Source organism: Saccopteryx leptura, chromosome 4, assembly GCF_036850995.1.
Source record: "Saccopteryx leptura isolate mSacLep1 chromosome 4, mSacLep1_pri_phased_curated, whole genome shotgun sequence".
NCBI lineage: Eukaryota > Metazoa > Chordata > Mammalia > Chiroptera > Emballonuridae > Saccopteryx > Saccopteryx leptura.
In genome coordinates, this window is record NC_089506.1 from 222,223,411 (window position 1) to 222,248,990 (window position 25,580).

Here is a 25,580-nt window from a genome sequence, read left to right on the forward strand (position 1 = left end):
TTTTTTCTTAAAATGTTAAACTCATGTCAAAAGGACACATGACATCGCTACTACCAAGTTCACAGGCTGGCATGTCCACTCCATTGTAATCACGGACCTGAACATCAGCTTATGATGATCAACTTATGTCTACACACGGTTCAACCCCTCTCAGGAATCCTCCCGTTCCTCTTCCCCCCTGAAACCGTCTCCGGAAAAGAGAACTGGAAACCTCACGTTGCTGGGGTCCCACAGATTTTCTGGGTCTGAGGACTTGCTTGCTCTGATAACACCAACCCTGTTTTGTAGAAACAGTCTGAGTGTGTGTGTCTGTGTCTGTGTGTGTGTCTGTGTGTGTGTGTCTGTGTTTGTGTGTGTGTCTGTGTTTGTGTGTGTGTGTCTGTGTGTGTCTGTGTTTGTGTGAGTGTGTCTGTTTGTGTGTATGTGTTTGTCTGTGTTTGTGTGTGTGTCTGTGTGTGTGTCTGTGTTTGTGTGTGTGTCTGTTTGTGTGTATGTGTCTGTGTTTGTGTGTGTGTGTCTGTGTCTGTGTGTCTATGTGTGTCTGTGTTTGTGTGTGTGTCTGTGTGTGTGTCTGTGTGTGTCTGTGTTTGTGTGTATGTGTGTGTGTGTCTGTGTTTGTGTGTGTGTTTGTGTGTGTGTCTGTGTGTCTGTCTGTGTGTGTATGTGTGTGTGTTTGTGTGTGTGTCTGTGTTTGTGTGTGTGTCTGTGTGTGTCTGTGTCTGTGTGTCTGTGTTTGTGTGTGTGTCTGTGTCTGTGTGTGTGTCTGTGTTTGTGTGTTTGTGTGTCTGTGTGTCTGTGTGTCTGTGTGTCTCCCTGCAAGCTGTCAAGCCCGTGAGGTCAGGGTCCGTCTTTGCTCTCTGAACCCAGTGTCCGCAGGTGCATAGCCACCATTCATGGGTGTTATTTAGCCACACTATTGGGGGCCCTCAGTGCCCCTCACTTCTTAGTAGCCACACGCCTGTGAACCACAAGGCTCTTCCTTTGAACGTCAGAGAAAGTAAAGGAGAGAAAGTCGGTCCCAAGCTCCCAGGAGGGTTGTGGAGGGAGAGAGAGAGACAAGAAGAGAAAGCAAGCTCAGGGCCTGAATTGGGCTCAGTCCACTCCAACCCCACCAATGCCGACTGGCCCGGGCCCTTGCCCGCTCCCCGGATGCCAAGCACGCCTCACCCAGCGGTCCTTCCTGTCTTCCAAGAGGCACTTCATGGCCGTGCGGAGCTGCTGGGCGTCGGCCGCCCGCAGGTCGTCCAGCAGCTTCCGGGGCTGGTGCAGGCGCTGCTGCAGGTGGTTCTCCATGGCTGCCTGGACAGGGGGAGTCGGGGGTCAGCACCATGGCCAGCAGCCCCGCCCCGCCCGCCTCCCCCTGCCTCCCTGCAGAGACCACACACAAGCAGCTGCCGCACACTTTCATCTGCAGGCTCTGAAATCTTTCACCAGCTGCCAACATTGATAAAAGGGTATTCCTGGCCTTGGCCAGTTGGCTCAGTGGTACATAGTCGGCCCTGTGTGAGGAAGTCCTGGGTTCAATTCCCGGTCAGGGCACACAGGAGAAGCGCCCATCTGCTTCTCCACCCCTCCCCCTCTCCTTCCTCTCTGTCTCTCTCTTGCCCTCCCGCAGTCAAGGCTCCACTGGAGCAAAGATGGCCCGGGCGCTGGGGATGGCTCCATGGCCTCTGCCTCAGGTGCTAGAATGGCTCTGGTTGCAACAGAGCGATGCCCCAGATGGGCAGAGCATCGCCCCCTGGTGGGCATGCCAGGTGGATCCCAGTCGGGCACATGCGGGAGTCTGTCTGTCTGCCTCCCTGCTTCTCACTTCAGAAAAAATAAATAAATAAAAATAAAAGAGGGTGTTTCTCACAAAAATTCAGATTTCCGATTCTCTTGGACACACAAAGGTATGGCCAGGCCGGGCACAGACCCGCGGCCTGAGGACCATGATCTGCTCACCACCCACCCCAGCCAGCCAGCCGACTTCGCCGTGGCCTGCCTGGTGCCTGCAGGTGGTGGGGGGTTCAAGACCAGGAAGGTTTACCCCGGGGGGGCTCCCTCCCAGGCCCCAAGCCACCAGGGCCGGACGGAAGTTCAGAAAGCATGAACCAATTCCCTCTGGCAGCCTCTCCCGAAAGACATCTCGTCTGCTATGTGGGGGATTTTCCCCTAAATCTCCCTTAAATAGGGCTGCTCTAGACAGGTGGCACCACATAACATCCTGGGCAAAGGCGGGCTCAGGAATCAGACAGCCTGCATGCCAACCCCCCCTACCCAGCCACCCGCTAGCTGTGCGGCCTAGCATGGGTGACTTCATACGTTTGCCAAATAAAATACAAGATGCCCAGTGAAATCTTAATTGCAGATAAAGCATGAATAAGGGTTTTGCATAAGTATACTGATATATCCCAGATATTGCATGGGGCATATACTCACTTAAAAAATAAAAAAGGATTTGTTGTTCTTCTGCAAGAGAAATTTCATTTCACTGGGAATTCTGTATTTTTTATTTGCTGCATGGGCCAAGGACCTCTGGGCCTCAGTTTCCCCCGCTGAAAACAGAGATAACAGTGGGCAGAGTTGTCCCAAGGGTGAGAGGAGTGGGAAACGTTTTTCACCGTCCCACACACGCCGGAAGTGGTCAGTCGTGCCAGCCACTGGGCTCCGTCCTAAGTGAGCCGAACATCTACCCTTAGTGTCTGTCCCCCCAGAATGAAAGGCCCACAAGGGGGGTGACAGGACTTCTCCGCTCTCCTCTGCGTCCTCAGTGTCTAGAACAGCGCCTGGCGGACAGTCAACGATACCAATTAAAGTAGCTACTGAGTGAATGAGTGCACAGTAGTCTATATAGTTATATACAGTGTGTCCGTCAAGTCATGGTGCACTTCTGACTGGTCACAGGAAAGCAACAAAAGACGATAGAAATGTGACATCTGCACCAAATAAAAGGAAAACCCTCCCAGTTTCTGTAGGATGATGTGGCAGCATGTGCGCACGCGCAGATGATGACATAACATCGTGTATACAGCGGAGCAGCCCACGGCCATGCCAGTCGAGATGTGGACGGTACAGAGGAAAGTTCAGTGTGTCCTGTGGCTCGCTAAATTCAAATCCATGACCAAAGTGCAACGTGAATATCGGCACGTTTAAAACGAAGCACCACCACCTAGGAATAACATGACTCGGTGGGATAAGCAGTTGAAGGAAACTGGCAGTTTGGTGGAGAAACCCCGTTCTGGTAGGCCATCAGTCAGTGACGAGTCTGTAGAGGCTATACGGGATAGCTACCTGAGGAGCCCTAAAAAATCTGTGCGTGAGCCCACATCGAACTGCACTGAATAGGTATGAAACTGGGAGAGTTTTCCTTTTCTTTGGTGCAGATTTCACATTTCTATCGTCTTTTGTTGCTTTCCTGTGACCGGTCAAAAGTACACCATGACTTTACGGACACACTGTATATGAAAATAGGCAGTATATGTACGCACTAATCAGGTTTATAGATGTATATTTCACGAGAAGCCAAACTGCTAGAGAGAACAGGGCCAGGCATAACGTCTCTGAAATGGCCTCTGACTTGAAGAAGAACAGAAAGCCAGCAAATGCTGGCGGCCGGCAGCGAGCAGGTATCTCGTCAACAAGTTAACCACCAGCTCTCGGAGGGTAGCTGATTGGCCAACGTCGGCTGATATTCTCACCGTCCTTACCAAGGGAGGAAACACGGAAAGGACGGAGATCTATGTCAGAACCGTCCTCATCCGAGACGTGAATCCTTCCGCGGATCAGACAGCCGTTCTTGAAGACTGGACGACTATTCCCCTTGTTTTTACTGGGCTACTCGGCGCGCAATGGTCAAGACGGAATGCGCCCATCCCCACCACGCCTGGCGGCTCCCGGGGACACACCGCCACGCCATCCATTCACGCGCCTGCGCGGCCGCTTTTCTTATGGAACAGTGACAAGTGAAGAAAGAAACACGCAGGGACGGAGATACCGGTCATGATACCCAAAGGTCCTCTCTCCCGCCGCTCCTGGTAGCAACAGACCCCCGCCAAGGGCGGGCTGGGTCCCTGCCCTCTCAGGACAGCAGCCAATGGACAGATGGTAAAGCAGGAGGAAGTGTGGGACTTTCCAGGTCACGCCCTTAAAAGAGAAAATGCTCACCCCCCCCACACACACACTTCCTCTTTCCCACCACCATCCCTTGGGGTGGGGAATGGATGTGCTGCGTCAGCCCTCTGGGCCACCGTTCCCCAGAGAACCGGCTAACAGCAAGGTCTTCTGAAATAGATCTCTCTGCGCTTTTCTGGGCTAGTGGTGGATTAAGATGTAAGACAGGAATAAACTAAATTGTGTGAGCACTGTAATCCGGGGGGCGGGGAGGGGGGTCCTCCTTGTTACAGCAGCTCGACCCTAATTCACCATGCCTCCATCAAAGACGACAAAATGAAAGACAGACAAAGAACTTGTATCACGTTCCAAGAAGAAAACCCGATAGGACAGGTCTCCCTGCAGAAGTGGAGCCTGGCTGTGCACCTCACCCCACTTCCTCAGCGCCCCTGGCCCGAGTCTGCCAGCCCCCGGAGCACCAAGAGGGAAACATTAGAGGAACGGGTCTCAGGTGCCCACCTGCAGGCTGGGAAGGGTGAAGGCAACATTCCGTGAGTTCAGGTAGCCCAGGACGCTGTGGGTCAGGTCTGCCGTCCACATGTGGGAGCTGCAGGCAAAGACAGACGGAGGAGGTTATGGGGGCGCTTCCCCTGGGACAATAACTCTACTAGCTGGGTGACCAGGGGGCCGGAGTTCAGAGAGGGCAGGGAGACGGGGCTGGGCTGGAAGCTTTGTGTGCGGAGGCAGGAGACCTATGAACCGGGCACAGGGGGGTGAGGGGTACACGGGGAGTTGCCAACTCTAGGAATCGGAGTCTCGATCCCATTCCCCCAAAGACAGCAATTGATCTCGGAGCCGCGTGCAACATTCTCATTCCCACAGCATTCCACTTAAGTCGATGACAATTCAAACAGGTGAGCTTAAGAAAGTATCCTTACAAATTAAGTTTAAAAAAAAAAATAAACAAACAGATGCTTGCCTGACCAGGCGGTGGCACAGTGAACAGAGCACTAGCCTGGGACGCTGAGGATCCAGGTTCGAAACCCCGGGGGTCGACGCATCCAGCTTGAGCGCAGGCTCACAGACATGATCCCAAGGTCTCTGGCTCGAGCCCCAGGTCACTGGCTCGAGCCCAAAGGTTGCTGGCTTGAGCAAGGGATCACTAGCTCAGCTGGAGCCCCTCCCTCAAGTCATGTATGAGAAAGCAATCAATGAACAACTGAGGTGCCACAGCCACGAGTTGATGAGTCTCATCTCTCTCCCTTCCTGTCTGTCTGTCCCTGTCTGTCCATCTCTCTCTCTCTTTTTTCTATATTTACTTATTTATTTGAATACATAAATAAATATTTATAGATATATAAGTAAATAAATAAACAATAACAGGCGCTGAGTGCACAGTGAGAGGCTGGAATATCTCTGTGGAGGGAACACGTGGGCTCAGCACCCAGATCTGAACGCTGGCTCAATCGCTTACCTCTGTGGCCGTAGGCAACTTACTGAACTGTGCTGTGTGTGCCTCAGTTTCCCTTTCTATGTTATGCCGCGAAGAACTGGGAGGATGCCATCTGTTCACACATGTCCAACATGTGCTGAACACCCTGCCCAACAGCCCTGCCCAGGTAGCTCGACTGGTTAGAGTCGTGTGACACTTCAAGGTGGCGGGTTTAACCCCCCTGATCAGGGCACACGCAAGAATCATCCAGCGAATGTATAAATAAGTGGAATGACAAACCTCCCCCCCCCTTCCTCCCTACTTCCACTCTCTCTAAAATCAATATAAATTTAAAAAAAAAAAAACACTGCCCTGCCCTGGCCAGACAGCTCGGTTGGATAGAGCACCGTCCGGACGCGCAGAGGTTGCCGGTTCGATCCCCCGTCAAGGCACATCCAGGAACAGGTTGATGTTATCATCGCTCACTCTCTCTCCCTCTCTCTCTCCCTCTCTCTCTCCCTCCCTCCCTCTCTCTCCCTCCCTCCCTCTCTCTCTCCCTCCCTCCCTCTCTCTGTCTCCCTCCCTCCCTCCCTCCCTCCCTCCCTCTCTTTCTCAAGTCCATAAATAAATCTTTTTTAATTTAAAAAAGCACTGCCCAAGATATTAAAAAGGCACAGTTTCATTCATAATAGCCAAAAATTGGAAACAACTCAAACATTCAACTAACTGGTAAAAAAAAAAAAAAAAGTCAACAAATATAGTCAATCCCATAAAAAAAAGAGCCACTCGGGTGTTGGCTTCCAGAGACGGTGGAGTCACTGATGACAGGGGAGCCGTTAGAAGGCTTCCATCATCCCACTCCTGTTCTTAGTACAGGGGTGAATGAACCAGTAAGTAAATAAATAAATAAATATCTTAGCCTGAAAGACTATATCTAAAACTGCCCACTGGAGTTATCTTCGGGAGAGGGGTGTTGACGGAGACCTGTCGCTGTAACACAACCGGGAGCCGCTGCCATGGGGCCACAAGTCAGAGTTCTCATCATGTTAGATTAGGTGCTAAGCTCTGCCTCTCCACCAGACTCTCCAGAGCCCTGCCTCCTGTCCCTGGTGTCCAGCACCGGCCTCGCCTGCAGCACCCCACAGGACGGTGAAGGCAGTGGACCGTGGGACCACGCTGCTGGACACACACCCCAAACCAGCACTTCCCGGCTGCTGACCTTGATTCACTCTCCCTGGGTCTCGGGGCCTTCCTCTGCCTAATGGAATAACAACAGGACCCACCCCGGGGGCACCTGTGAGGGTTGAAAGTGTTTCTATGCATAAAGCACTTAAAACAGTACCTGCCGCCTAGTAAGCACTCAATAAATGTTAGCACTCAATAAATGTTAGCTTCTAGGCAAGGGAAGAGAAGAATAAAAGTTTGTGGCACAAATGCGTCCACTTTAAAAACACTTGTGCCCTAGCCAGTGGGCTCAATGGTAGAGCATCAGCCCGGCATGTGGATGTCCTCGGTTTGATTCCCAGTCAGAGCACACAGGAGTGCCCACCTGCTTCCCCACCCTCTGCCTCTCCTGCTTTCTCTTTCTCTCTCCCTCTCCCTCTCTCTCTCTCTCTCCCTCTCCCTCTCCCTCTCTCTCTCTCTCTCTCCCTCTCCCTCTCTCTTTCTCTCTCTCTCTCCCTCTGCCTCCCACAGCCATGGCTGGATTGATTCAAGGAAGTTGGCCCCAGGCGCTGAGGATGGCTGTTGGCCTCTTCCTCAGGCACTAAAAATAGATCAGTTGCCAAGCAACGGAGCAATGCCCCAGATGGGCAGAGCATCGCCCCATAGGGTACATGCTGAGTGGATCCCAGTCCAGGAGCATGGAGGAGTCTGTCTTTCTGTCTCCCCTGTTCTCACTTAATTAAAAAAAAAAATCTGTGCTTTGGTTGATGTTTTTTATAATAACTATGCATTACTTTTTACAATTAAGAGAGTTTCACTAAGAATTTTTATTAAAAACTCATCCCATCCCACCTTCCCTCCCCCCCCATAGGGCAGGTTACCTTTGGAACTGAATGAGATCCAGTAATGCTACAATGGGAATAAAATGAAAAGAACACTTAGAAAGGAATCACGCCAGAGAGATCACAGTCACGTTCAGTGTGAAATTTTTGGAAGCAGCAAGCTGGGGACCGAGGGAGGACATTACCATTCAGATAGTTTCCGGCTATGATTTCTTCCTAAAAGGCAAAGAGAGAACATCTAGTATAACATCCAAACAATGGGCAGTTCCCGTAGAGAAGGGTCAGGTTTTCATTTCTTTAAAAAAACAAACAAAAACGGAATACTCACTGCCATTTTTTGCAACAATGGATGCAAATCTGTAAGAAAACCAACAAATGTATAACTAGAATTGAACTGTGTGATCTTCCGAGAGACAAACGTCAGTTAGGAAGCGTCCCCCTAAAAAATCAGCCGTGGAGGAAAGTTTTAGAGGGTTTTCATTATACCTGTTCCTGTATGTACCTTAGTGTGGTAAACCCTTTCTGAATAATCGTGAAAATCCTACACATGTGGTCACACATGCATACGTGTACACACACGCGCACGCACACACACACACACACACACACACAGAGTCCAAAATGCTTTAAAGCAGTGGTCCCCAACCCCGGGGCCGCGGACCGGTACCGGTCCGTGGGCCATTTGGTACCAGTCCACAGAGAAAGAATAAATAACTTACATTATTTTCGTTTTATTTATATTTAAGTCTAAACGATGTTTTATGTTTAAAAAAATGACCAGGTTCCCTCTGTGACATCCGTCTAAGACTCACTCTGGACGCTTGTCTCGGCCACGTGATACATTTATCCATCCCACCCTAAAGGCCGGTCCGTGAAAATATTTTCTGACATTAAACCAGTTCTTGGCCCAAAAAAGGTTGGGGACCACTGCTTTAAAGCATCACACACCTAAATGGACCTCTCCCCACTCCACCCCCTGAGGTGTGTGGAAACCCTGACAGTCTTCCTCCCCTGGGACTTACCCTGCCTGGAATTGGGGACTCCGTGGCTCAGAGAGAGGATGAGGAGAAGAGCGTACGTCCTGGGTTCCTGAGACATCCTGCTGCCACTGATGCAAGCACAGACGTGATTCAGGTTTGATTTCTTAAATACAGTTCAGAAAACTCAGAAGACAAAAGGGGAAAATACCAAACGACCCAGAACCCTTTGATGTTTTTTTAAAAATAATTTTAAAATTCCACCTGCTTTGTTCCATGTAAAACCTCTGTCTTCGTCTAAGACACAAGCGTCTCTCTACCATTTAAATTCTTTCCTTCTCTCCCGTACCCCTCGATCAAGCAAAGAGGGGTTCTTAAAAGCATGGACTCTGTTATAGGGGACAAAGGATTTTTATCCAGAACATAAAAAGAACTCTTACAGTTCTGTAAGAAGAAGATAGACCAATGGGGAAAAACAGAGAAGAGATAGAAAACAGAGAAGCAAGCCATGAACTAAGGTGCCACAACTACGAGTTGATGCTTCTCACCTCTCTCCCTTCCTGTCTGTCTCTCTCTCTCTCTCTCTCTCTTTAAATATTTATAATGATGAATCTATCAGATGGCAAGAAAAAAATGTTTTAAAGTGGTAATGCTAAATGCTGAAAAGCATGCAAAGAAACTGAATCAGGCTCTGGCCAATTGGCTCAGCGGTAGAGCGCTGGCCCGGCATGTGGAAGTCCTGGGTTCGATTCCCGGCCAGGGCACACAGGAGAAGTGCCGTATGCTTCTCCACCCCTCCCCCTCTCCTTCCTCTCTCTCTCTTCCTCTCCCACAGCCAAGGCTCCATTGGAGCAAAGTTGGCCGGGCACTGAGGATGGCTCCATGGCCTCTGCCTCAGGCGCTAGAATGGCTCTGGTTGCAACAGAGCAACGCCCCAGATGGGCAGAGCATCGCCTCCTGGTGGGGATGGCGGGTGGATCCCAGTGGGGCACATGCGGGAGTCTGACTGCCTCCCCGCTTTTAACTTTGGGGAAAAAAAAAAAGAAAAGAAACTGAATCACTCATCCATTGCCGGTGAGCAAATAAAATGGTGCAGGTATTCTAGAACATAGTTTATGAGCTTCTTATAAAACTAAACATGCATTCAACATACAGCCCAGCAAACTGCGCTCTCACAAATGTATCCCAGAGAAATGAAAATTTACATTCATTCACGTAAACACCTATACACAAACGTTTACAGCAGTTTTATCCATTATAGCCAAAAACTGGAACCGACTCAAATGTCCTTCCACTGGTGGATGTTTGAACAGACCGTGATGTGTCCACACCATGCGACACTACTCGGAAATAAAAAGGAACTGGCTACAGATATGCATTCTTTTTTTTTTTTTTTCATTTTTCTGAAGCTGGAAACGGGGAGAGACAGTCAGACAGACTCCCGCATGCGCCCGACCGGGATCCACCCGGCACGCCCACCAGGGGCTACGCTCTGCCCACCAGGGGGCGATAATCTGCCCATCCTGGGCGTCGCCATGTTGTGACCAGAGCCACTCTAGCGCCTGAGGCAGAGGCCACAGAGCCATCCCCAGCGCCCGGGCCATCTTTGCTCCAATGGAGCCTTGGCTGCGGGACGGGAAGAGAGAGACAGAGAGGAAAGCGCGGCGGAGGGGTGGAGAAGCAAATGGGCGCTTCTCCTGTGTGCCCTGGCCGGGAATCGAACCCGGCAGATATGCATTCTTTTGAAGGGACCTCAAGGGACTGACGGTGAGTGGAAAAACTCACTCGTGAAGGTTCCCTACTGTAAAAATGACAGGATTGAAAACAGACCAGCGTCTGGCATGGGAAGGTGAAAAGTGACATTTCAGAGCACACAAAGGAGCCGTGTGGTCATGGAACGGTCTGGACCTTCAATGAGGTAGTGGGTCCATGAATCCACTCACGTGACAAAACTATAAAAACTGCCTACAAACGCACACGAGAATCAGTGCACGTGACTGGCGAAATCTGAATGGGCCCTATGGGTTAGATCACACCGTCGTCCTCAGTCTCCAGGCTTTGATACTGTAGCATTGTTATGCAAAATGTAACCACAGGGGGAAACTGGGAGAAGAGGAAACAAGGACCTTAACCTCTCCTTGCCTTGTACAACTTCCCATGAATCTATAATTATTTCAAAACAATACATTTTTAAAGCACTCAGAGGGGTGAAAAAAAATCACATTATGTGCACAGGAAAGGGAATGAGCTGATTTATGCAAGAATATGGATAAACCTCAAAAGTGTTATGCCAATCAAAAGCCCAACCACAAGGGTCCGGAGTGCATGCTTCCAGTTACAGGGCTCTCCGGGACAGACAAAATCATCTACAGCCGCAGAAAACAAATCAGGAGTCGCCTGGGGTATAGTTGGGGTACAAGTGGGGGGGGGGGGGAGTTTATGGCAAAAGAGCCCAAGGAAACTTTACCGGGTGAAATTTCTGTATCTTGATGGTGGTGGTTGTCATGCAGATATGGAACACACACTTCTTGTCAAATCTTAATGAACGGTACACTTTAAGTGGGTGTGTTTTATTTTAATGTCAATTATACTGCACCAAAGCTGATTTCAAAAGAGAAAGGAGTCTGACCCGTGTTAGCGCAGCGGACAAAGCGTCCACCTGGAATGCCGAGGTCGCCGGTTCGAAACCCTGGTTTGGCGTGGTCAAGGCACCTGTGGGAGTTGATGCTTCCTTCTCCTCCCTCTCTCTCTCTCTCTCTTTCCCTCTCTAAAATGAATAAATAAAAATCTAAAAAAGAAGAAGAAGGAAGAGAGAGAGAAAGGAAGAGCGTGGACAGTGAGGCCCAACTGCTGGTCCTGAATCTCCGCTCGGCCACGGACGAGCCGTGTGGTGGTGCAGACGCTACCAAATCTCTCCGGGCTCTGTTTCCTCCCCTGTAAGATGCAGTCAATAACAGTCCCCACGTCACAGTGTCCTCGGAAGGTACAAGGAGTTCACAGTAAGTCACAGGAGCCTGGCCAGGCGGGGGGGCAGTGGATAGAGCATTGGCCGGGGACGCTGAGGTCCCAGGGTCGAAACCCCGAGGTTGTCAGCTTGCGTGCAGGCTCATAGACATGACCTCGTGGTCAGTGGCTTGAGCAGGGGGTCACCGGCCCAGCTGGCATCCCTCGAACTCGTCAAGGCACATATGAGAAAGCAATTAATGAACAACTAAGGAGCCGCAATGAAGAACTTCTCATCTCTCTCTCTCTTTTCTGCCTGCCTGTCCCTGTCTGTCCTTCTCTCTGTCTCTCTGTCTCTGACTCTCTCACTAAAATAAAATAAAATAAAAAATAGTAAATCACTTAAAACAATTCTTGGCACACATAAAGCTCTATATATGAGTTTATTAATTCTTTTTTTCCTGAAGTGAGAAGTGGAGAGGCAGAGAGACAGACTCCCGCATGCACCCGACCGGAATCCACCGGGCATGCCCACCAGGGGGCGATGCTCTGCCCATCTGGGGGCGATGCTCGGCCCATCTGGGGCGCCGCTCTGTTGCAACCAGAGCCATTCTAGCGCCTGAGGCAGAGGCCATGGAGCCGTCCTCAGCGCCCGGGCCAACCTTGCTCCAATGGAGTCTTGGCTGCGGGAGGGGAAGAGAGAGACAGAGGAGGGGTGGAGAAGCAGACGGGTCCTTTTCTGTGTGCCTGGCTGGGAATCGAACCTGGGACTTCCACATGCCGGGTTCTACTATCAGCTCTACTACTGAGCCAGTCATTTTTTTTTTTTTTTTTTTTTTGAGATTTGGCCACTGTTACATATCTGACTTGTACTCAGAGGGAGCTGGAAGCCCTGGAAGGGATCCCATCAGCACATGAGTAAGTGACACATTCTGACTTTCTAAAAGTGGGTTCACAGCCCCAGATGCTGTGTTGAGAATACCCTGCAGTGGGCATCGGCTGACGCAGGGAATCCCCGTAAGAGATGAGGATAATGATTTATTAATAATTACAGATGGCAGTGAGGGTTGTGGTCGGGGGTGGGGGGGAGAAATGGTTGGATTCTGGAGATATTTTGAAGGCAGAGCCCAAACACTGGACGCATGAGATGCCCCCTAAGTATCGGAGTGGATGTATCAGTCAGCAGGTGGGCATTCTGGTCTTTGAGTCTGTAGTTCCGGGAGCGCCCAGGGTGGAGCTATCTGTACAGAGAATCCAGCGTTAACTAAACTAAACCCGTAACACTGGGCGAGGTGACCACGAAAGGACGCACCAGGAAAGCCTGCGGGAGCTCTAAGGGTGGGGGCCGGGGCGTTCCTTTTGCTAAGATGCCGGGTAAACCAACCAGAGCCAAGTCAACGGTGGGTCATTCTCTAGAACCTGGTTTCTTCAGCAGATACACTGCAGAGAGAGAGAGAGAGAGAGAGAAACAGAGAGGAAGGAACCACGAACTTCAAAAGCAAACAAAAAAAAGGACAAAGCCTTAGATATTTCCATTGCTGAGAGATTTTGTTTGGATCCCGTTTCTCTTCTTACGAGAAAACCGGGGAAGTTTGAGCCCCGACGGGATGTTTCCAGTCGTTAAAGAATCGTGAAGACTTTCAAGTCTGGTAACAGAACGGTGGTTATATATATATTTTAAAGGAGTCCTTCTCTTTTAAAGGCGGTTATGCTAGTTTGCAAACAACGGCAAAGAAGAGAGGCGGCCCACTCCCGATGGCCACGCACAAGAGAACCTACTTACCCGGCTGGTCTTAGGCAGCTAGCTGCAAAGGCAAGCCGACCTCTACCCATCCCCCCCCCCCCCCCCAGATTCTGAAAAGTTTATACAGAGGCCTTAACCGGGCTCAGTCACGTGTTCAGTCCAGCGGACTCCCCACACATGGCTCTCTCAGGGTGGCCTCCTGAGAAACACCCCCTCATCCCTGGGGGACCGTGAGCAGGGCATACATCCCAAGGACAGGGGCAGGGGCAGGGGGTCCAAACAGGGGTCAGCAAAATACAAACTCAAGGGCCTAATTCAATCAGCTACCTGGTTTTGTGCAGCTCATCAGTGAAAGATGGTTTTTACATTTTTAAATGTTTAAAAAAAAAAATCAAAAGAACAATACATATTTCTTGAGACACGAACATTTCATGGATGAGATTTAAATTTCAGTATCCGTCAATTAAGTTTTGTTGGAATACAGCCAGGCTCATTCATTTAAATATTGTCAGGCCCTGGCTGGTTGGCTCAGCGGTAGAGCATTGGCCCCGGCGTGTGGAAGTCCCGGGTTCGATTCCCTGTCAGGGCACACAGGAGAAGCGCCCATCTGCTTCTCCACCCCTCCCCCCTCTCGCTTTTCTTTCTCTCTCTCTCTCTTCTCCTTCCACAGCCGTAGCTTGATTGGAGCAAGCTGGCCCCGTGCGGGTAGGATGGCTGCATGGCCTCAGCCTCAGGCTCTAAGAAGAGCTCGGTTGCTGAGCAATGGAGCAATGCCCCAGCTGGACAGGGAGCATCGCCCCCTGGTGGGCATGCTGGTGGATCATGGCACATGCGGGAGTCTGTCTCTCTGCCTCCCTGCTTCTCACTTCAGAAAAATACAAAAAAAAAAAAAAAAAAAAAGGAGTCCAGAGCTCCTAGGAGGTCAGGGAATTCCACTAGGCTCTCCTGGTTCTCGGGCAGCCCACATCCCAAGTACAGAGAGCCCCTCTTCGCAGGGACTTGAAGGGAGGCCAATAAAACACATACTACAGGCCCTGGCCGGTTGGCTCAGCGGTAGAGCGTCGGCCTGGTGTGCGGGGGACCCGGGTTCAATTCCCAGCCAGGGCACATAGGAGAAGCGCCCATTTGCTTCTCCACTCTCCCCCTCCTTCCTCTCTGTCTCTCTCTTCCCCTCCCGCAGCCAAGGCTCCATTGGAGCAAAGATGGCCTGGGCGCTGGGGATGGCTCCTTGGCCTCTGCCCCAGGCGCTAGAGTGGCTCTGGTCTCGGCAGAGCTTCGCCCCTGGTGGGTGTGCCGGGTGGATCCCGGTCGGGCGCATGTGGGAGTCTGTCTGATTGTCTCTCCCCTTTTCCAGCTTCAGAAAAATACAAAAAAAAAAACCAAAACCCCCACATACTACATCTTTCCTGATGATCTCAGAGGCGCCCCCTCCCCGTTCTTTGATAGAGATTTCCCTGCTATTGTCTGGCTTGTTTTGCAAATAGATTCTTTATCTCCCACAGGGTGGGGCGGGGTGGGGTGGGGGGCTGCCACAGCCGGCTTTTGGAGAAACAGTTACACTCATTTTATTGCCCAGGGCAAAAACAAAATGACACATTTTGAAACCTCCAGGCAGCAAACGCTGCGCATTTCAAACTGGATTTCAAAGTGCTTTGTCGTAGATGCAATTCTGGCCCGCCCCCCCCCCACGGTATTTTCAATCTCATAATAACTCTTACTGGGTTTAGGTCTTTTTTTTTTTTTTTTTTTTTTTTTTTGGACCTGGGAACCTTTGGCCCTGTTTTCTCCCTTTGGTCAGCTGCCCTGGGGCACTGGCCTCACTCAAAATTCTCCAGTTCCCCCAACAATGAAAGCTCTTGTTCTCAACGGCTTCACGGTCTCTTAAATTAACTCTACGGAGAAGTTTACAATTACTGAAAACAGACACCTTGCCCACCACTTTCTGTCTTCGTTTCAACGAAACCCCAGCCCACTGGTCTTAATTAAAAGGCCTTTGGGTCACTCTATTCGTAAGAGATTGGCCAACAGGAGTGAACGGCCAAAGAAGGACAATGGCGACTCGGGAGCCGATAGCTCTCTCCGTGGGCCTCACCCCACCCCACCCCACCCCCACCACCCCCGGACTGCAGACGGGCGGGTGGGAATCAGGCAAGCAAGGACCACCTTGGCGGAACCTAAAATGCAGGTGGCAACAATCACCACAGACCTGAATCGAACACAGTCTCCCGAGAGAGTGGGAGCATCTGGATGGGCAGGGAGACCGAGCGACCCTCAGCTCTCCTGGGACTGACGGACGGACGGTCACAGGGGAACAACCAGGACAAGCTGCTCACCCTTATCGATGAGAAGCGATTCATCTTCTCTGAAACTTGCAAAGGCCCTGGGAAGTTCCCCAGGGCTAGGGCATCCCCTCCCGGAGGCCAACCAACCATTCACAACGGCACGGAGCCCGCAAAGCAGCTCCACTTACGACGTCTACACCACGGATTCCTAGATGTGGCCCTGCAGATAGCAACTTGGAGATTTCTCCGCACACCCTCCCCTCCCAAAAAAAAAATAAATAAATAAAAGATACCATTTTCATTACTATAATGCAAAATGTGCTAACTTGTCTGGCTTGTAGGAGGCCAGACTGATTGAAAGTGGACTTGGAGTTTATTTCAGATCTTGGTGTGGGAACCCAGGCTCACAAGGGGTGCAGAACTGCAGGGAAGGGGCCCTTTCTGAACCAGATGCACACAGAGGAGGCCTGAGGTCTTGCCCCAGCCTTGCCCCCGAAGGTGAGACTCAGGACAACCATTCCTTCTCTTAGTCTCCCTAGAACACGCTGGAAGGCTGAGGGTTTCACAGCAAAAGGAGGAGGAGAGACAGGAGTCGTCTCCCAGAGCATCTGCCCTGTGCGGGGCCCTCCCTTCCATCAGCTGTTTCTATCAGCTCTGAGGGTCAGTCTTGCAGAGGAGTTCAGGGGACACACAGGGGTCGCCTGGCAAGCGGAGGGCAGAGAGGGGTCCTCCTGCACCGCGGCCTGGCTCCCCAGGAATAGCCCCAGCGACCACTGAATGAGACAGCACTGGGCAGATAGACGTCCCTCCGCGCACCTGGGCACTCACCCTTGCAGAATCCTGGAGGCGGGTATTACCATTCTCTGTTTCACAGATGAGGAACTGGGTTCTTATCTAGAAGGCCAAGTGACCTGCCCAAGGTCACACGGCTACAAAATGGCAGGGCCAGGTCCCAAGCCCAGAGCTCAACGCGAGCCCAAGCCTTGACCAGCTTTGCTCTCTCCGGCCTCTCCGCTCGGCAGCCCCGAACTCCAAGCGCCAGGTGGCTGGCACGCCGCGGAGACAGGAGCCAGGGCTGTCACATGGCCCGTCCCTGACTGGCTGGGTTGCTCTTGGGCAGATTCCTTAACCTCTCTGGCTTTCCTTGCCTCCTCTGTACAATGGGGGTAGCAAGCGTAACTCCCTCACAGACTGGGAACATTTTCAGAGTTCACAGAAACTATCCAGCGCGTTTGCGTTGCCTGCAGTCCTCCACATCCTGCCCACAGAGCTCTGAGCTAAAACAGGCAACACGTGTCAGAACCAGAGCCCAGCACGGGGCACGCTTAGCCACTCAATGACTAGTAGCCGTTATTATTATTATTATTATTATTATTATTATTATCGTTTTTTGCTGCTGACGTTGCTATTCCTTACAAAGTTGTCATGACTGTTTTTATTACTATGATTAAGTGGGTTCGCGTCCCTTTCTTGGAAGTCTCATCACACGCGCGCGCGCGCGCGCCCATGCACGCCCCCTTCCTGGGACCCCTTAAAGCCGCTTCCTCCGCCCTCTGTCCACCGCCCCAGGCATGCTTTGCGCCCCTTCCCTGGGGAGGCCCCGCTGCCAGGCGGGGCCCGCGTCCCAGGTCTCCTGCGCCCGGCCCTGCGCGGTCCGCCCCTGCGCCCGCGGCGCGCCTCACCTGCGGTTCCCGCTCCGCTGCTCTGAGCCCCGCCGCAGGGGCGCGGGGTGGAGCCGCCGCGGGCCGGGGCGGCACACGCCTGCGCAACGCCACCTCCTGCTGCGCGCCCATAGGAACCCAGGCGTCCAGCCCGGAGGAGGTCGCAGGCCAAAGTGGGGCGGGACGCAGACCGTCTTGCGCTCTGGCTCGCCCCTCTCCGAGGTGACAGAACCACCCTCTGCCATGCAAGGACTTTCCTTGGCTCTGGGTTCAACAAACTGCTATGAAAAGTTTCTAAGTGGCCCTGGCAGGTCAGCTCAGTCCAGAGCGTCCTCTCCAAACGATGGCAAGGTTGTGGGTTTGATCCCCGGCCAGGGCACACCCAGGATACAACCAGTGAATGCAGGACTGAGTGGAACAACATTGGATGCTTCCCTTCCCCCCTCCCTTCTCTCTGTCTCTATCAATGAATTAAAAAAAAATAATAAATAAATAAAATTAAGCCCTGGCCAGGGAGCTCCCTTGGTTGGAGCATCATCCCAGAGCGCAGAAGTGGCAGTTTGATTTCCCAGTCAGGGCACATGCAGGAAGAGAAGGGTGTTCCTGTCTCTCCCTACCTCTCTCAAAAAAAGAAAAGAAAAAGTTTCTAAGACAACTGGACCATGTGGTCTCTGGAGAGTTAATGGTTAGGGGTTTTTTTTTAGATGTGACGGCGGTGATGTGGCTTTTTAAAGAGTCCTTATCTTTCGCAGATACCTGTTTACAAAGCGAGACCACGGTGGGTGAGGTTTGCATAGAAACGATGGAGAGATGGCAGGAGTGTGGGTGGGACAGCACTGGCCTCCTGCTGATCATTGTCAAAACGCGTCAGGAGGGGTCTTTGTGACCTTCCTTTCTTCTTTGTTACGTGCTTGGAACTTTTCATACTAAAAACATTTTTTTTATATAGATAATAACAACTATCAAAATGCTCAGATCCCTTGGTCAATAGATGTCCCAAATGAAAAAAAAAAAGTACAGAACAAAACTTCAGGAAAAGAGCTACACAAAATGGAGACAAGCGATCTACTGGACACTGAGCTCAAAACACTGGTTCTGAGGAGGCTCAGTGAGCTGAAGGGAAGAGTCGCCAAACTCAGACCCTCCACAGCATGAAAAAGGCCTGGAAACCATACCAGGAACTGGTCATAAAGGAAGGACGCACTCACTGGAATGAAGGATAACTTACAGGGACTCAACAGCAGAGTCGATGAAGCCGAGGATCAAATCAGTGATTTTGAATAGAAGGAAGCAAAAGAATACTCAATCAGAACACTAAAAAAAAAAAAAAAAATCCCCCGCCCTGGCCGGTTGGCTCAGTGGTAGAGTGTCGGCCTGGCGTGCAGGAGTCCTGGGTTCGATTCCCGGCCAGGGCACACAGGAGAAGCGCCCATCTGCTTCTCCACCCCTCCCCCTCTCCTTCCTCTCTGTCTCTCTCTTCCCCTCCCGCAGCCAAGGCTCCATTGGAGCAAAATTGGCCCAGGTGATGAGGACGGCTCCATGGCCTCTGCCTCAGGTGCTAGAATGGCTCTGGTTGTGACAGAGCAATGCCCCAGATGGGTGGAGTATCGCCCCCTGGTGGGCATACCAGGTGGATGCCAGTCAGGCGGAATGCGGGAGTCTGTCTGACTGCCTCCCCATTTCCAACTTCAGAAAAATACCAAAAAAAGAAAAAGAAAAAAAAGAAAAGAAAAAAAATCAGTGATTTTGAATAGAAGGAAGCAAGAGTACTCAATCAGAACATTAAAAAAAAAATCCCCCAAAATGAGGATAGTGTAAGGAGCCTCTGGGACGTCAGGTGCACCAACATTTGCATCATGAAGGTGCTGGAAGGAGGGGAAAGAGAGCAAGGAATTGAAAACCTATTTGAAAAAAAACAGTGACAGAAAACTTTCCTACCCTGCTGAAGGAAATAAACATACAAGTCCAGGAAGCGCAGGGAGTCCCAAACAAGGTGAACCCGAAGACGCCCACCCCACAACACATCCTCATTAGAGTGGCAGACATTAAAGACAAAGAGAGGATCTTAAAAGCAGCAGGAGAAAAGCCGTTAGTTCCCTACCAGGGAGCTCCCATGAGACTGTCAGCTGACTTCTCAACAGAAACTCTGCAGCCCAGGAGGGAGGGGCAGGAAATATTCAATGTGGTGAAAAGAACGAACCCCCAACCAAGATGGCGCTACCCAGCCAAGCTGTCCTTAAGAATCGAAGGACAGATAGCTTCAAAGACAAGGAAAAGCTAGAGGAGTTCATCACCACCCAACCAGTATGATGTGAAATGTTAAAGGGGCTTCTTTAAGAAGAAAAAAACCGTATTAAAAATATGAACAATAAAATGGCAACAAATATTGTATACATATCTATTAACAGTTGAATCTCAAAATCAAACAAACAGAACGGAAACAGACTCATAGATACCTCTAAAGAACATTTTGATGGTTGCCAGATGGGAGGGGGTTGGGGTGGGGGGGGGCTGAAAAAGGGGAAGGGCTTAAGAATTACAAACAGGTTGTAACAGAATAGTCATGGGGAAGTAAAGTACAGCCTAGGGAGTATCATCAGTATTCTAATAACTATGCATGGTGTCAGATGGGCATGAGACTTAATCAGGATGATCACTCAGTAAGTTACGGAATGTCTAATCACTGGGGCGTACACCTGAAACTAATACAATACTGTATGTCAAATCTAATTGAAAAATAAGAGATGATTTAAAATAAATCAAATAGGCCCTGGCCAGTTGGCTCAGTGGTAGAGCGTCGGCCTGGCGTGCAGGAGTCCCGGGTTCGATTCGCGGCCAGGGCACACAGGAGAAGCGCCCATCTGCTTCTCCACCCCTCCCCCTCTCCTTCCTCTCTGTCTCTCTCTTCCCCTCCCGCAGCCAAGGCTCCATTGGAGCAAAGTTGGCCGGGCGCTGAGGATGGCTCCATGGTCTCTGCCCCAGGTGCTAGAATGGCTCTGGTCACAACAGAGCAACACCCCAGAGGTGTACAGCATCGCCCCCTGGTGGGCATGCCGGATGGATCCTGGTCGGGCACATGCGGGAGTCTGTCTGACTGCCTCCCCATTTCTGGCTTCGGAAAAATACAAAAAAATAAAATAAAATAAAAAATAAATAAAGGAGGCCCTAGCCTGTTGGCTTAGTAAATAGAGCATCAGTCCAGCATGCAGACATCCCAGGTTCAATCCCCAGTCAGGACACACATGAAAAGCAACCATCTGCTTCTTTCTCCCCCTTCTCTCCCTCTTCCCCTCACACAGCCAGTGGCTCAATTGGTTTCAGTGTCAGCCCCAGGCACTGAGGATAGCTTGGTTGATTCAAGCATCAGCCCCAGATGGGGGTTCCTGGGTGGATCCTATTCGGGGCGCATGCAGGCGTCTGTCTCTCGATCTCCCCTTCTCTCACTTACATGAATGAGTAAAGAAATTGCGATGCCTGCTACAACACGGGTGAACCTGAGCACAGACGTGAAGTAAAACAAACCAGACACAAAAGGACAAATATTGTATGATTCCACTTATGATGAACCGAGAGTAGCCAAATTCAAAGCAAGGAGACGGATGATGGTGCCCTGGGGCTGAGAAGGGAGGAATGAGGGTCAGTGTTGAGTGGAGAGTTTCAGTTCTACAGACAGATGGTGGCGATGACATCACACTGTGACTGTCCCAAAGACGACTGAACGCTTACACTTGAAAATGGTTAAGATGGTCATCTTTTGTGCATTTTACCGCAATGAAAAAGTCGAAGGTAAATGAATAATGATACGATGTCAGTAAACTCATCATTTTAGAAGGAATCAACTCAAAGGACTGTGGCATCCCAGATAGCCTCCCATAATAGAAAAGTTCACTAACAAAAAAACAAACAAACAAACAAAAAAACCCGGGCCAATTGCCCATAGTGTACTTACTATAAATACTAACGCACCCATTCTTAATATCTTCGTTTGGACATCTACGCCAGGCTTACCTGAGATGTGAACATTAGGAAAACTAGGTGTAGGGTAAACTGGAACTCTCTGTACTATCTTTGCAAGAGTTCTCTAAATCTAACATTGTTCCAAAATAAGTTTATTTTAAAATGAGTTTTTAAAAAGCAAAGGACCACTAAAAAAAAGAGAGAGAGCCTGACCTGTGGTGGCGCAGTGGATAAAGCGTCGACCTGGAAATGCTGAGGTCGCCGGTTCGAAACCCTGGGCTTGCCTGGTCAAGGCACATATGGGAGTTGATGCTTCCAGATCCTCTCCCCCTCTCTCTCTCTGTCTCTCCTCTCTCTCTCTCTCTGTCTTTCCTTCTCCTCTCTAAAAATGAATTAAAAAAAATACTTTAAAAAAAAGAGAGAGAGAGAATTCCTAAATGGAAGACAAAGACAATGCTAATTTATCAAACTGACCAACCAAACAGCAAATTGAACACCTCTACAGACAGCTACAGATGTGAAGTTTGTTCAGTGGTACGGGTCACTCTCAACTAGCTACTGTCTCATAATCTACCGTTGCAAAAGGCAGGCTGTTGAATTTTATATTGCAGGAACTATTTCTTCTTTAACTTTCTTTTTCACTTCGATCACAAACGTTTCTTATGGTGGATAGTGTCGACTTCCTTCTGCCAGTATGTCTTGATGTTTTTTTTTATCTTTGGTGAGTTGATTGTAAGTTTGTGAGCATATCCTCTTTCGAGTCCCTAACAAACCCATTTCTGTGCTCCGTGGATTCCCAGAGGTACCCCTCTGTCCAGACAGCCTTGACCCACCAGCGCAGGGTCTTCCGGCCGTTGCATGGGTGCACTGAATGGTACTTTATTCAGGATATGCAGGCACCTGCACCAATGTGGTAGGTCACGTCAGGCACGGGACGCCCATGTCAATGGGCTGCCGTTGTTCAGAGAAAAACGATCACGAAACTTCATCCATCACCAAGCGGTGGAAAGCGACTGGTCCAACATCTTGCTTCATTCCGAGTCTATTTAAATACGATCCTCAGAATGAAATGGGGAGGAAAAAAAAAAGAAGAAAACCTTTTCTCAGAAAGATAACTTGACACAATGAAGTTTTATTTCCCAGCCCGGGATCCTTTTCTGTTCAAGGCCAACTATGTAAAGCAACGATGTAAAGAACGGATGACTTATCGACTTATAGACGGGGAGAAAAATACACGGTTGCTCTTAACGGCTCTGCACAAGGCAGAAGTGACTGAGAGTATTGTCTTCTTCCCTTCCCTTCCCTTCCCTGGAGTCAGGGGTCTCAGCCCTGGGGGAGAGGGGAGCTCACAGCTGCAGGTGCACAGGGTTTGGGTAGGTAGGGATGTCCAGGTGCAACTGGCATTTTTCTCCTTGACCCAAGGTCACAGCGCCTGCTTTGACCACAAATAGAGCTCTTGATTTCCCGGGCACAGCTTGAACTTGATATGAAGCACTTACACAAGGAACGGTGCAGACAGAAGGCAGCTTTATTGTACTTTGGAAGGGGTTAAAAAAAACCTGACATGATTCCATTGGGGGGGGGGGGGGAGCCATTGACACTGGGTAAGCAACACTGCCACCTAGAGGAATCGAGGCGTACCACCAGGACATCTAAGACCGGCGAGGACTTATGAGATCTGCTTGCTGGTTTCCATTTTCACCGTAAAAAATGTCTCTTTGGATAAGTTGGTCCTTCAGAGAAGGTCCTATTTTAAGAAACGATTTTTATCTTTGAAATGCATAAACGTATATGTGCTTTCTCTGCCTTTTTTTTTTTTTTTTTTTTGAGTCAAGAATGAGTTTTGGTTTTGTTTTTTTTTATTTTATTATTTTTATTTATTTATTTTTTTAAACAGATCATCCAGTGAAGTGTTGATTGGAAAGTTATGAAACACTTCGGGGCAACCCACCTCTTTGAACATCCACCATACTCCTGCACTCTTTTTTTTTTTTTTTTTTTTTTTTTCTTTTTTTTTCTGAAGCTGGAAACAGGGAGAGACAGTCAGACAGACTCCCGCATGTGCCCGACCGGGATCCACCCGGCACGCCCACCATGGGGCGACGCTCTGCCCACCAGGGGGCGATGCTCTGCCCATCCTGGGCGTCGCCATGTTGCGACCAGAGCCACTCTAGCGCCTGGGGCAGAGGCCACAGAGCCATCCCCAGCGCCCGGGCCATCTTTGCTCCAATGGAGCCTTGGCTGCAGGAGGGGAAGAGAGAGACAGAGAGGAAAGCGCGGCGGAGGGGTGGAGAAGCAAATGGGCGCTTCTCCTGTGTGCCCTGGCCGGGAATCGAACCCGGGTCCTCCGCACGCTAGGCCGACGCTCTACCGCTGAGCCAACTGGCCAGGGCACACTCCTGCACTCTTATTATTCGACAGTCTAAACAGCAACCCGTTATTACGACAGACAGTTCATAAAGGAGCAAAACTTCACTGTGCAAGAACCACGTTATGTTGACTCCCTTCCTCCTTCCATTGTTACAGTCGAGGGTGCTACATTTGCACTTATTTAAATCCCTGGAAGAAAGTATTAGGACGCACCGACAATTCTGCATAAAATCACATAACCCAACTCTTCTCATGACCGCACAGTAACAAGTGGACGACACCGGTGTGACATGCAGAAGAGCCGTTCTTAACGAAAAGAATCAAGTCATTCTTCTCAAGGATTCAGTTCTCCATTCTACCCAGGGGCTGCAGTAAGTGGGTTGATTAGATGACTTCTATGAGCCTCTACATGGGAATATTTCATGAAACACCTGGCTGGGGAAAAAAATTAAGCTATCAGATTAACCTATTGCTAATAACTTCAACTGCAACTCAGCCATCTCTGCTATTACTGAGACTTTAGATCCTGGGTTAAGGACTCTGCTCTTTGGAATATCCACCATGGGTACTGATCGGGGAATGAGTTCCTGGATTGCGACATTTCTGGGTCCAGGGTCGGGGGCACTCATGGGTCCCAGAATGCACAGGTCCGACACAGTGTTCATCCACCCATATTCCTGACAAATAATCAAGTCAGCAGAAGATTTTAGGAAGAACCAAGTTCTGGGAAAGAGGTTTACAAAGTGTAGAGGAAGAAGTTGAATTAAAATATCTTTTAGGTGGCATTTTTCTTTTCTTTTTTTTTGGTAGGAACAACTGAATGTTTTCATTCTAAGAACCTGAGATTGTGCAGAAAAATCAAGTGTCTGAGTGTAGAATGGGATGTTTGCTATTCCAATGTCAGAACCCCGTGTTTTGCATAAACTGGGAAGTAGGGTGGTCCCTGAAGTACTGGATCCAAAAGGGGGTCGTTCCTTGGAGGGTTGGTCTCAGCCGCCTGGCGTCCACAGTCTGCAACGACCACACCTCCCCGCCCCTCAGGTCTAAAGCCTTCCAGGGGTTCACATCAACTGCTCCTTCCGCATAACGGTCCCACTTCGGCACCCCTGAAGGAGTCACCCCTGAAGGAGTCAAAGCTGTGCAAGACACTGGGGGGGGGGAGACTTATAGTTATAGGAACTCAAACCTGATACCAAGTCGTCTCCAAAAAAGTTTATTAGCATGATTAAAAACATTTTCTTGAATAATGACGACAGAATGTCTAAACATGAAAGAGTATCAGTGGCTAAATCTTATCACCAGTATTTGCAACGGAACTGGACACCTTTATTGCCAGTCTTCATTTATTAAAAACGCTCCGTGTCTTTATTGGTTCCATGGGAAGTCACGACTATTGCTTGGACTGGGACGGAGTCCCCACTGCAATGAAGTATAAAAATATCTTCCATAATTGCAGTGAGACCTGCATTAATTGAGTAAGAACCGATAAAAATCCTCAAAGAGTTGGGGGTTTTGTTTTTTGTTTTTTTTTTTAAAAAAAAACAACATTCCTTTTACACACTACAAAGAAATAATTAGTATTTTGGCTTTTTAAATTCCTACATGGTATTTAGAACGACAGTCCCCGAAGCTCCTCCCTTCCGTAAATGGAGAACGCAGACCACCCCCATTCCGGAGGGGGACGCTCTTGGGGCAGAGCCCCCCAGACCGCGGCCTCCCCGGGTCTACACGGGTTTGAGGACGAAGACCGCGTCGTCCAGGACGTAGTAGTCGTTGTACATGTCCCCTTCGCACAGGTAGGGCAGTCTGGTGAACGCTTCGATAGCGAACCCCGCCTTCCTGAAGACGTCGGGCAGGCTGTTCACTTGCTCTTCCCAGTTCTGGCCCTTGATCTCCAAAACCTCTGATGGTTTCTCCCACTTGCCACCTACTAAAACAAAGAGGAACATGAAGTTAAGTTCTCGAACAAGCCAGTCATTGGAGGAGGAGGGAGGGCTGGGCGTGCGTCCGCCCCCAGGGCCCCGACGAGGTGGACGGAACCAGGTCCGAGCTCAGGAGGGCTGAGGACGCAGTCGGCTCACAGTCTGACCGTCAGAGCGGACGGGCGCCGGCAGGA

At 50.1% G+C, this 25,580-nt stretch overlaps 2 protein-coding genes across 4 annotated transcripts in view; both read right to left on the reverse strand.

Annotated features, from left to right (window-relative positions):
• The window catches only part of LOC136404361 (otoancorin-like), an 87,242-nt gene extending 78,607 nt beyond the window's left edge, over nucleotides 1–8,635 (reverse strand). The window contains exons 1-6 of the mRNA XM_066383678.1: nucleotides 8,553–8,635; nucleotides 7,859–7,887; nucleotides 7,716–7,746; nucleotides 7,570–7,597; nucleotides 4,612–4,699; nucleotides 1,168–1,299 (exon numbers count right to left, since the gene is read on the reverse strand). Coding sequence (XP_066239775.1) covers nucleotides 1,168–1,299; nucleotides 4,612–4,699; nucleotides 7,570–7,597; nucleotides 7,716–7,746; nucleotides 7,859–7,887; nucleotides 8,553–8,628 — 384 coding nt within the window. The 5' untranslated portion in view covers nucleotides 8,629–8,635. The remainder of the gene's footprint in view (nucleotides 1–1,167; nucleotides 1,300–4,611; nucleotides 4,700–7,569; nucleotides 7,598–7,715; nucleotides 7,747–7,858; nucleotides 7,888–8,552) is intronic.
• A 16,026-nt stretch (nucleotides 8,636–24,661) lies between these two features.
• METTL9 (methyltransferase 9, His-X-His N1(pi)-histidine) overlaps nucleotides 24,662–25,580 on the reverse strand; it is a 52,356-nt gene continuing 51,437 nt past the window's right edge. For 2 of the 3 annotated variants that reach the window (XM_066383439.1, XM_066383441.1), the window contains exon 5: nucleotides 24,662–25,394. In XM_066383439.1, coding sequence (XP_066239536.1) covers nucleotides 25,189–25,394 — 206 coding nt within the window. In that variant the 3' untranslated portion in view covers nucleotides 24,662–25,188. The remainder of the gene's footprint in view (nucleotides 25,395–25,580) is intronic. The other variant, XM_066383440.1, reaches the window with a different exon arrangement.